Source organism: Schistocerca cancellata, chromosome 5, assembly GCF_023864275.1.
Source record: "Schistocerca cancellata isolate TAMUIC-IGC-003103 chromosome 5, iqSchCanc2.1, whole genome shotgun sequence".
In the NCBI taxonomy this organism is placed as follows: Eukaryota; Metazoa; Arthropoda; class Insecta; order Orthoptera; family Acrididae; genus Schistocerca; species Schistocerca cancellata.
The window spans coordinates 324114816-324127777 of record NC_064630.1 but is presented as its reverse complement, the minus strand read 5'-3'; the positions used below and the strand labels follow the sequence as shown (position 1 = coordinate 324127777).

Here is a 12962-nt window from a genome sequence, read left to right as displayed (position 1 = left end):
TGAAGGGTGGTTCTGTGCGTGTATGACTTCGCAATTAGCAACGTGCACGGCTTGAAACTGAAAGCAGCGTTGCCGCGTACCGTTACCTACACCTGATTGAGAAATGGAATAACCTGCATGCTATTATTACTATCTGACTGCCTCCATCGTGGTGGCTACATCATACATCCGAGACCACCACTGCCAGTGGGTGAACTTAAAATGGTTTTAATTGTTATTTATTTCTTTCAAAGCAAGGGTGAAAAAGTAGGGTACAGTATGTTTTCTATCAGAAAGTGTCACACAGTTGGGAATATCGTTGTCGTCAGTGAAGACTTAATTTATGAATGATACAATGAACTGCTAACAATTTTTACATAAATAAGGTATTCCCCACAGTTAAAAATCTCCACCTGATACTGATAGACCTGAAACTGATAGAAAGTACGGCAGATTTTTCGCGATATTTCAAACTCTAACAAGAAACTCTAAAAAAAATAATGGCAGATACCAGTACTTTAGCAATTTGTAAATAGCTCTTCTAAAAATTGTGAAGTGTGACTTTCTAAATGAAAAACTATTTTTAAACCTGTCGTTGGATGTCCAAAGCCCTCACGAAGAAAGACGATGGAAATTGGGTTTCCTCGACTACAAAACAGAATCAAGGACTGAAAGTAAAAATAATGCTACGATCCTTCCGACCCGCAACTCTTCCACCTGATCGTGCAACCTAGCAGCTGATTCCGCACCCGCTGCCACTGCTAATCGTATGTTCAAATACGTATGCAACCACTCTTCAATATCACTCTGTATAAAATTCGTACACTGTCCGGCCATACTGGTTGCAATCTTACAGACCACGAAGGAGACTTTAAAAGCAACCCGCGCTTTCTGGTATATGTTTATCCTGGGCTGTGAATAAGTTACTTTAGAAAAATAAGAACTTGTTTTTGGGTGACTGAAAAATTCTGTAAATTGAAATTTTCACTACCAATATATGTGCCAATAACCTATTATACTTTCATTAACATCGGACAAGTCTGTTTCAGGCTATATAGTTTTAAATTGAACAGTTCCTAGCAAAGGCGCCCAAAATCAGGCAATCCTTACTACAAATTAAAATAAAAAATATAATGAACTTTAGAAACAAATTGGTCCATATAGCATAACGCATAATAAAACAAAAATATTGGTATAGCTCTTTTTGCAATAGGCTTATTGGTTCGCTTGTAATTAAAGCCTAAATTCGAGTATCCATAACAAAAAATCCGATAGTACTTAAATCTCCATTAAATGTGAATATTTGGACAAATGTGGGTGATTTGGGGGTACAAAAGTAATTTGACTTCACAAAAAAGTCTCAGAACGAATTTAGCACTACGAATAGTTTTCACGTTTTTATTTGCATCTTTGCGAAGTAGTGAGTGAATTTTAAAATTTACGACCTCTTTTTAAGCAGAATTTGATATTCTACAACATGACACTTTTCATTTGGAGTAACCGTTTTCGAGTTATAGGCGTTGAAACATGAATACAATTCACTTTTCCACCAAGTTGGTAAACGCTGCCGTTGTGGGTAAAGGGATGACCTTGCAAGTAGATCATTCTATGCAAAATTTTTTGCTCTTTCGTTTTGGTGATTAGGGAATTTTCTATGTACGTGTCTATTTCTATGTTTCTCAACCCTCAAAAGTTTAACAAAAAAATCACAAATTGTCGCAAACTCATTGAACTCCTATTTGGGATCAAATGTCTAATTTGCCTACACTATTATCGCAAGACTGGGTATTGTCGCCTTTGCTGTTCAATCTATTTACATCAAATATACAGTAGCGCTTAAAAGTATTATGACAAACATATTGACTGATTACTTAATTTAAAAAATATTATACATGAAAATCAGTTATTTCATTGATGGATTTTCATCGTTCTACAAAACAGTGACCAAGTAGCCCTTGTTCGCAACATAATAGAGTAATAGTTTTTTTAATTAGGGTAATGGCGGAGCAAAAGTTTTTTTAAACATAATTACCATCTACCCTAATACGAAAAATCAATATTTAGTGGGATGTCCCTTGTCTTATGACAGCCTCACACCGCGCCGACATTAAGTCGACCAACTTTTGGAATCGATACAAAAGTGCGTCTTTGTTCGAATAATTTTATATTCCTTTTTCTGCAGTCCAACTCTTCTGCAGATGTTCTACAGGATTCAAATCCCGAGTCTGACTTGGCCATGCCAAAACATTGACTTTTTTGCCTTTTAAAAGCTCACTAATTTACTTGGACTTGTGTCTTATCTCGTTGACAATACCATCCAGGTTTAGTGTATGGTAGCATTTGAGTCTTTAATACTTTTTCGTAAACGAACCGATCCATATTATGTTCATTTCGAACTAACCGTCCAACTCCAAAGCGTGAAAAACATCCCCAAACCATCACACAGCAACCTCCATATTTGACCCTGGGAATCTGGTACTGAAAGTCATCTCTTATCTACAGGACGTCGAATGCACTTGATACCATCAGATGACATTAAATTAAATTTGCTCTCGTCGACGTCGAATGCACTTGATTCCATCAGATGACATTAAATTAAATTTGCTCTCGTCACTCCACAGAATTTTAGACCAATCTGAACTAGACCAAGATCTGTGCCGTTTTGCAAATGTAAGGCGAGCCTTCTTGTTTTTCGTAGATACTAAGGATTTTTTCGTCGGTCTTCGTGCATGTGATCCAAAGAGTTTCAAGCGTTGTTTGACAGTGGAAACGTGAATGTCGACGTTATATTTTTCTATCAATTCTCTTAGTATCATTACAGCCGACTTGAGAACATCACTTGTTGATAACTTTTTTATATAATATGATCGACTTCAGGAGACTTTTTGGACGTCCACTGCGAAGCTTATTTTCGATAGTCTTTCCTTTATTATATAATTTTTTCCTCGTACTAACGAGATGACGAGACACTTTAAAAATACGAGCAACTTCGGTTGGTTTCAAGTCCTTCCTTTAGCGCATTTATCACGGCGTTTTTAAAGTCACTGGAATGTTCCTTGCGTTTCGGCATATTGAAATAAGTAAGTATCAGTAGAAATCAGAACTAAGAAGCAAGTAACGTCCACGAATTCGGGGGGGGGGGGGGGGGGGGGGGGGCAAACTGCGTGTCAAAATACTTTTGAGCTCGCTGAAAGTCGCATTCGTCCGGCAGCATAAAGTGTGAACAATTCTCAACCTGACACCTTTAAATAATCGCAGTTATACTGCTATCCACTATAGTCGAGCCACTGTCCGACAGTGTTTTAAGAGAAATAAAGAATTTTATTTAGGTTGTTAAAATACTTTTGAGCGTTACCGTACATTCATGGTTTCACCTAAGTGTATAAGTACTGCAGTATCAGATGATTTATGTATTTATACCCGTAGCGATAATTTTATTGAGTGTCAGCAGCAGTTGGATAAGGCTACGAGTGTGTTCAATCAATGGCTGATTGACGTGTCGCCTCATAAATCAACTGTGTGCTTATATATGAGACACAGCCTTAACGAAACAAGAAACGTAAGATTAGGACCCTTCATATTCCTAGTCAAAAGAGTGGTCGTGTACTTAGGGATTTGCATCATAAGCTAACATGGTCACATCAAATTTAATCATTTAATTCAAAAATATGAAGGTGCTGTGACAGGCGTCTGTTGGGCGGCAGACCCAAGAATCTGCATTAATGTACACTTCCGAAAAAAATATTAGTTCACCTAAGAATACGTCAATTTTGATCCGATGGCAGCATATGCGATGTACTGATAATGATTTCATCGCCGTCTGTCAACAGATAGCGTAGTGGCCTAGCAACCACAGCGCGATACTTGTCTACACTTTAGTGGGTAATGCTCACAGCCAGAAGGCTCAGTGTGGTGCAAGCGGGTAACCATATCAAGGACACGCACTCATAAATCCTACAGACAACTGAGGGAGTTTGAAAGTGGTCAAACTGTCGCCTTTCTAGTGGCGGGATGGTCCTTTCAGGTATTTGATTAAGAAGAAACTACCAACTTTAGCAGAATTTTACTTCCATACTACATCTGTTCGTGAATACGTCGCCACGTCTCAGAACATAAGCTGCTTCACCACGCACTACGCTAATACCTTAGTGAAGCTGATTATAAAGACGCGCCTTCCATTCAGCCAAATTTCGCTGAACAGGAGAATTTTAGCCGAATACCTAACACTGTCGCTATCGTCAAGACAGATCTGAACAAATGGATCTAAACAAAAAGACGGAATAGCAAGTGCGTTCATAGACTGCAAGACTAATAACGAAGGCAAATTCAAGCTCTCTCAAGTTGCGTCCATACTCACTGCAGAACTCCTAACGATTTTATAGGGAGTTAAATACGCAAAAAAGTGCAAGGAACAACCGCAATTTTTTCAGCCTCACGGTCAGTATTGATCCTGTTAAAATGCTAAGACGTCAAGAATACCAAAAATTGTCTAGCATATCGGATTACAAAAGAAGTGTTGCTTTCCCGCGTAAATGAGACGTCATTATCTCATGAATGTAAGCGCATAGCAGAATAATGGGAAATGAAAATTAGATCCTTCGGCCGAAGAGGCTGTACACACTGGTTCTGTGAAATAAGATGAAGTACCACCCGACAATATTCCTCATACCACAAGGACTATAATAAACAGTGCCCGACTGAATGAAAAATCCCAATAATCTTACAAATTTAAAGGAAAAATTTAGGGTTTTTCCTACTACCATGACGTCCGAACTCCGAGTCCAGGGGAAATGGGGGCGGGAACCTACAGAAAAAAAGGAAAAAATGCAAGATGGGCAGTTGTCCTACTGATGGGCAAAAAACCAAGACGGTGGGCATGAGTATACGAGACAAGCCTGCACAGGTGCAAAAAGGCGTGGGGATATGTAGCCATCCTGCATGGTTGTCAGGTTGCATAGATCTTTCCCCCAGTCCTACGACATAAGAATCCAAGAAGGCGATCCGTTATGGCAGACCTGGAGCGACTAAGCCAGCCTCTAAGATGTCAGAACCCAATATGGTTGTCTAATTACTTGTGTTTTAAGTTTAGTATCCTATCCAAAGTGTCATATACCTCCACAAAATCTAGATGACGATCCCATGGTCACTATTTTTTTCCTGACATGTCCTGCGACATGTCCTGCAACGTGCCCCCTCAACTCCACGGACATTTTTAAACAATTTACCCCAACCCCGGTATCTTAAGTTTAAAAACCACAAGCTGACCAGCTCTACGTTTAAGTCCACTTGTGCTAAGCTCACATTTAATGTTTAAACAACTGCCACCACTGTTTGGATCGGATGTAATGTTTAATATAAACCAAGTTTCACGGTCCGTGCTGACATAGGAGAGTGTACCAGGGTCGCAGTCAGGCCGGTTAGGACCCAGCAGGCGGGCCTGCTACATAGGAACTCGGGCCTCTGCAGAAGCACGGTTAAGAGCCAAGTCCATATGACAAAGTGCTTGCAGCCAACTCTTACTGCCTCGCGTGACGTGCAGACAGCGGTCCCCACATCATAACATAGCACACCTGTCTCAAGTTAAAAATGGCAGGAAATTAAAAAATCCAATATAGTTCCAATGTTATTTGTGGTGGCACAGCAGTCACCCTTAGAACCCATAGGGCACACAATAGCAGGCAATCAGTCTGTAAAGAGATTCCGTAAACGGGTGTCATGGACGTTCCCCTGTCGGCTGCTAGACCAGGTCCACGTACCCGCAAGAAATGCTGTGCGGTGCATAAGCTCCCTCTGCCTGCATGTCTCGCGCGGCGTCGAGGACACCCAACTAGACGACAGAGCAGTGATACCGCTACAGCTCGGAATCTTGAGCGGTTAAATCTTACATAAAACCCAAAAAGACATTCTAAGTCACTGCAGAGACATTAACAAGTCATTATACCACTACAAGTATAAGGTTTCGGAAATAAAGGAAATCACAGAAAATGATGGCCCAGACACCTACTGCCATTTAGTAAACTAAACTATGGCGTAGTAACCATTCCTCACGCAATGAACTGTAAGAATGCTTCAGTCATTTTCATTATGGAGCTGCGAATTGACTGATACATGTCCTAATGTTTTAGTTACGCGATCGATGCCCCTCTCACTTTTTTGTTGGAGCACCTCTGCTTGTCTTTTAGCTGCACTCCACTCATCTGTGAATAGCTCTTGCACTGAACAAACAAGGTACGCTATTGTGCCATTTTTTTTATCAAAAGCGATTAGTTATGAGAGTGATTTCTTTACTATTCCTAGGAGATCACTGTACCCTGACGTTCATTTTTAAGCGCGCTGGCAACCGGTTTTCATTAAATATTACAAAAAGCAAAGACCCGCCTTCACTTATTGTAACAAGCGTGATCACTATTGCTATCAACGTTTTTTTTCCTGGATATATTGCCCAGTAACAATAAGGAACCAATCGACAGAAAAAGAAGCTGCATTGTTCTGAATCCGAGGCCGACGTCATGGACCGTTTGATGCACCTATTTTTGTGGCTAGATTGACCTTAAAGCCTGAATTTCTCCGACTGGGTTAAATACTAACAGCTGGAAAATCTGCTTCAAGGTAAAATTCCTTGATTTCGATAGGTATGCAGGACATATTAAGTAAACTACTTGCAAGCATCTTTGATATAAATAGAGAATCTGAGAATCTAATGTTAGGTTCTGTTAATGTGTGCGACATTAGTACACTATCAGCAGCGACTTTCGCGCGCTAAGATGGCCGTACTTCCCGTCATGTATATTTCCCAGGCTAACGCTTGTTGCTACGTTCCAGCGCCGAGCCCCACCCCACTACGCGCGACATATGGTCGCTTCGTCACCTAGCCAGCCAGTGGGGCAAATGCTCTCCGATTCATGGCCGGCTACGGACTACAGCACTTTCTATCGTGAATACATCAATGAGATACAATTTATTAAAACTGGTAAAGACATCTTCCTCACGTAAGAGGCACCTTACAAGGTGCTTAAAGCATCAATGTAGGCCTGTGCTGTGATAGTGCCACGCACAACAAGGGGTGCAAGTCCCCTCCATGACAAACACGACCAAACCATAACACCACGGCCTCCGAATTTTACTGTTGGCACTACACACGCTTGCCGATGACATTCACCGTGCATTCGCAAACCCACACCCTCCCATCGGATCGCCACATTGTGTACCGTGATTCGTCACTCAACACAACGTTTTTACGCTGTTCAATCATCCAATGTTTACGCTCCTTACACCAAACGAGGCGTCGTTTGGCATTTACCGGCGTGATGTGTGGCTTATGAGCAGCTGCTCGACCATGAAATCCATGTTTTCTCACCTCCCGCCTAACTGTCATAGTACTTGCAGTGGATTCTGATGCAGTTTGGAATTCCCTCTTCAACTGTCGGCGGTCTGTCAGTCAACAGACGAGGTCGGTCTGTACGCTTTTGTGATGTACGTGTCCCTTCACGTTTTCACTTGGCTATCACTTAGAAAACAGTGGACCTAGGGATGTTTAGTAGTATATGGAAATCTCGCGTACAGACGTATGGCAAGTGACACCCAATCACCTGACCACGTTCGAAGTCCGAGTTCCGCGGAGCGCCCCATTCTGCTCTCTCGCGATGTCTAATGACTACTGATGTCGCCGATATGGAGTACCTGCTAGCAAAATGCACCTAATAACAAAAACACATGTTTTGGGAGGGGGGGAGGTGTCCGGGTACTTTTGACCACATAGTGTGTTTCTGTGGAGGAAAGATCTGGAACGGCGTCCATTCACCCTCGCCAAATGACAAGGTGCTTGAATAAAATAACTCGCGAAACTTCTGAGGTGGTGCCAAATTGAAAGTTCTGGAACAGTATGGATAACAGAATGCAGTAATAGTATGATAAATTTCTGAGGGTTCTTGGTGAGAAGTAAAAATATGCAGAACGACTTTAGATGTATGTATTGTGGCATCTACTCGGCAACAGTTTCAATTTACATTATTTAGTTAACACGATAAACACCACGACGTGGAACAGCGCACCAAATTGGTGCCTTTGATATTGTTGACACATGCATACTGTCAGACAACTGATTGAGGTCTTCAGTGTGCTGACTTGATTTCGATCTGATTTTTATTTGGTTCTGTTAAATTCTGTACGAAGGTTGTATTGTAATGAAGGAAAAGTCAATAAACATTATTACGGGGAGAAAGAAGAAAAATAAACAATACTGCGAACAATATACACACAGGGGAAAAAAAACTGCTGTATGGCCTTTTCGATTGGCTGTTTTGGACTGTGAAGATTTGCTAATGAATTTCATTAGGTAGAAAAACTGCTGCTGCGAAAAAATACAAATATTTTGGCTTAGTCATCCGACAAGTATGAGTTACACAAAGGAACACTATCTGGCGTACGTGAGCAGCCACAGAAAAAGGGGGAAATTATCTTGGCGAATGGAGAAAAATAACAACCTCGGATGTGGAATGGTGTATGCGAGGCACACTACAAAAATAGCCAAGGGAAGAACAGCTCGCCGAAATGCAGGAGTAAATGGTCATACCGTTACAGTGCACGCCAAACAACAGTTTTTGCAAAAGTAGCGGTATTGCAGCACTGCCGCCGAGCCACCAACGTGGACCAGCAAACAGCTGGGCTCTGCAAGGTCGTGTTGCGCAAGCTGTGGGACGCCGGGTCTGCTGCCGCAAGCTATCAGCGACCTTGGAACCACAGGTACACGCCTTCCCATACGACGTCAGATTTCCGTTAACCACTCGTTATACTACGTCATCGCCAAGGCGTTCCTGTACACGTCACTTCTGCCGCGTTCTTAATCAGACTCGCGAAGGCTGGGAGGCTACGTGGAGGCACATACGAACGACGCGAATGGAGTTTTCTTAGCTGGTCTACAATATATTACATTGAAGGTCTTCTAACATGCGAATTATGTAGCCAGTAAATCTGTTATGAACGTATGATAAGTATGTTTCTGATTTAGACAGCTCTTGCGTATGATATCCCTTTATCACCTAGAAGGATCATCGTCACTTGTGCTGCCTATTTCCGTTTCACATTTGAATGATAAATAAACCCCCTTTTTTCGGAGCTGATTTGCGTACAAGTTGTGTACTGCTCCGCCCCCTTGTATTTCTCGTAATTTACATATAAAACATGCACACGATAAGCACCGAAGTACGCGTCGGAGAGTTACGTATTATATTAGATACTGTAAGTTTTCTGCAATACACCAAAGTTCGTTAAAAAGCATCAAAGTTCGTTAAAAAGCATCAAAGTTCGTTAAAAAGCATCAAAGTTCGTTAAAAAGCATCAAAGTTCGTTAAAAAGCATCAAAGTTCGTTAAAAAGCATCAAAGTTCGTTAAAAAGCATCAAAGTTCGTTAAAAAGCATCAAAGTTCGTTAAAAAGCATCAAAGTTCGTTAAAAAGCATCAAAGTTCGTTAAAAAGCATCAAAGTTCGTTAAAAAGCATCAAAGTTCGTTAAAAAGCATCAAAGTTCGTTAAAAAGCATCAAAGTTCGTTAAAAAGCATCAAAGTTCGTTAAAAAGCATCAAAGTTCGTTAAAAAGCATCAAAGTTCGTTAAAAAGCATCAAAGTTCGTTAAAAAGCATCAAAGTTCGTTAAAAAGCATCAAAGTTCGTTAAAAAGCATCAAAGTTCGTTAAAAAGCATCAAAGTTCGTTAAAAAGCATCAAAGTTCGTTAAAAAGCATCAAAGTTCGTTAAAAAGCATCAAAGTTCGTTAAAAGCATCAAAGTTCGTTAAACATGGACCTAAGCTACTGATCAGTCTTTAACATAACCTTTATTTTGCATTAACATTTGGTTGCTTCGATAACTCACTATCATATTGTCACCTTCCAACTTAATCTACCCTTGACGCTTCATCACAAATCAGTGTCACCAAAATTATGATTTTTGGAGGGAGGAGGCAGCAGATTAGTTGTCAAAGAGCAATATGTTTCTCCCCCTTAGATCTGAAAACATTGCAAACACTGAAAACTCTTGCCATGGTTAGAATGACAGGTGACTGCTGTATATACTGACTGTGTCAGTAGTTTTGTTTCCAACTTTTCCTATTTCTGTTTGTTTCCATCACACAACTTTCATTTACTTCTATGAGGTAGTACAACAAGACAAATCGAATCTGAATAGGCAACGTTATAAAAGCTGGCATCGAAGAAGAGTTACACCATCTTATTGTGAAAAGCATTTCAACAATACAAATGACTTCTGAATAGGGCATTTAGACAGCACAAATTAAAAAAGAATCTTTGTGTAGTCAGTTTGACATGCTGTGCTTCTCTTGCTTCACAAAGGGTTCTAAGTATATTGGCAGTAAGCAAAATAGATTAAAAAAATCAGCCAACCAGTTGCAAAGAAAGGTTTATTATCCCTTGACCATGGTTTCAATATCTGTAAAAATATTTTTCTTCAGAAGGTATTTTTACAATTATTGAAACCATAGTCACAAGGGATAATACACCTTTATTTGTAACTGGTTGGCTGATTTTTCAATCTATTCTGAATTACATAGTTGCTGTTTTGCAGCCATGTTTACGATTTTGATCAGTAAGCATTTAATACAAAATGCTTATAAGCAATATCTACAGAATGAGAATACAACACAATACACTAAATAACATCTATATGACAAGGTGCCACTGAAGACTCCTGCATTGTGCCAGTTATTTGCGAGAGACTGTTGACATTGATAGGTGTTTCACATACATTAACAAACCTGAGAGAACAGAGCAGTTCTAGAGAACAGAGCAGTTCTGTATCTCCATTTAATCCTACTGATAACCATCTGGGTACTGTAGGCAGAAGCTGAGCAGGTTCTAGGTCCAACTGCCACAAGCCGCCACTTCAGGAGAGGGGTGCCAAAATTGTAAGATTTCTATGCAGAATGAGTCACAATTGGTAGAGGCCACTTGGGGCACCAAGCTGAGAGGGGCACCAGGAGCACCAAAGTGCAAACACTTGGATACAGCGTGTATCAATTCATAGGGAAAAACTACAGTAGCAATGGTGAAGGTGTACAGGGAACAGGGGGAAGGAGGTGGAACTCCAAATTAGAAGTCACTTGTGTAGAAAAGTTGTCAAACCAGCCCTGGACAGAAGAGTCTATCTGATAATTCTTTTCAAAGAAATGTGTACACATTCTTATATACAAATTGGTGAGACAAGAGTGTTTGATATAAGAGTTAAAACTTCGCGATCAGCCCCATATAATTTATGAATGAAAAAAAATAACACTACTAAAAACTGCAATTCTTTTTAAGTATTTAATGAAATATTCTGTCAAAAATTTTAACTGGATCATATAACAGATAGTTACATTTGAAAACTTTTGCCAATGTCATTACCAGCATTCAGAGTTACACTCTGATTCACTGTGTTGTGTTACAATTTCATAGAGCTCTAGGATAAATGTTGGTCATTATCATTATCATTATCATTATTATTATTATTATTATTATTTACATACCGTAGCATGTCTCCAATACTTGATGAGCTCAAAGATGTCAGTGCTTGGAGCATACAAAAGGAAATCCCTCCATTCATCAAAACTAATGTTGAGGCTTCCATCCTGGTCCATCCTACAGACAAAGGCAGGCACTCATACAAAATTTCATAGTAACTGTAATAGATACAGTTTTTAAATACTCTTTACAAAAAGAAACCATGCTGTGAAGAATACACTACTGTCAAATCACATGTGGCTTAAAGATTTCATAAAATGAAACTCAGTTCAGCCTGTTTTGGATGATGAAGAGTTCCACTGTGTTTAATAGCATCCAAAAATGTACTTTCATATTTTGTAGACTGTCACTCAGTGATGAGTGAGAGCCAATTTTAGACTAATACCGTATGTTTGCCATTTCAATTCGTCTGAACCCTTTTACCTGGTAAAACACGATTAAATGGTGACATGTAAAATGGTTTTAAAAATTATGCATGAAATTCACCTAGGTTCCATGGTTAAGGGGGGGAGGGAGGGAGAGAGAGAGAGAAGTATAGCAGGAAAGGAAACTTAACTATGACTTCCTTCTACAGCTTTTTTCCCTGCACAAAATAGTTGATGACTCTATACTGAGAATAATCTTGACAACTGATGATATGGTACATGTATTTCAGCCTTGTGAATTTTCTCCCCAAGTGATTTATATAGTTTCTTTGTCTTTGCATTTACAATGGACATGAATATTCTTTACACTAAGTCTCCAAGGTATTTCAGAAGCTCTCAAGTACTTAATAATATTGTCACTCACTAAATCAATTTACTTGCAATTATTATTTTGTGTCTTAGTAAATTTCATCTAAACGAGACAAACAAAAACTTACACTTTATTTGGTCACTCTACTGTCTCTAGATATAGTAATTTTAAAGTGTGCACTGACTGATGATTACATCACAAAGTAAAATTAGTGAAGGTAAGCTAGTTTCATTTTGTTACGTACTAGAGCAAAATGATACATATATACATAAAAAGGGTGAAACACAATGAAAGGGGGAGGAGGTTCTGGTTAGGTGAGAGTAGGCCAAATCTCAAACCTGATTGCAGGCCCTGGCATTCCAACTTGAAGCTGAAGTTGGAAAGTTACAGGGTCAATCACCAAGTGTCTATAAATAAATTTGCAAAGTAACCAAAAACAGCTTCAATAATGAACTATTATAGTTCACAATGACATTACCTACAAAAATATATACTGCCTGGGGGGGTGTAGCACCCAGAAGGAGAGGAGATGACAAAACGAAACTTCACAGATTAAGAGGGTATGCGATGTTACAAAGAACTTGGCAGTACGAGTTCACTTTTCTGTATGATGTCGTACCCCCACTATCCTGGATGCACACATTAATTCAATTGGGAAGGGTGTCAAAGCTGTTCTGTCCTCTCCAAAGGCAAACTCGTCCACAACTGTGTTAAATGGACTTGATATCCTGAATACTGT

General features: G+C 39.8%; 1 protein-coding gene across 1 annotated transcript in view; it reads right to left on the bottom strand.

The window, feature by feature from the left end:
- Positions 1–12962, bottom strand: part of LOC126187355 (calcium-binding mitochondrial carrier protein SCaMC-2) — a 225517-nt gene that overhangs the window by 118106 nt on the left and 94449 nt on the right. Inside the window, exon 4 of the mRNA XM_049928384.1 lies at positions 11494–11605. Coding sequence (XP_049784341.1) covers positions 11494–11605 — 112 coding nt within the window. The remainder of the gene's footprint in view (positions 1–11493; positions 11606–12962) is intronic.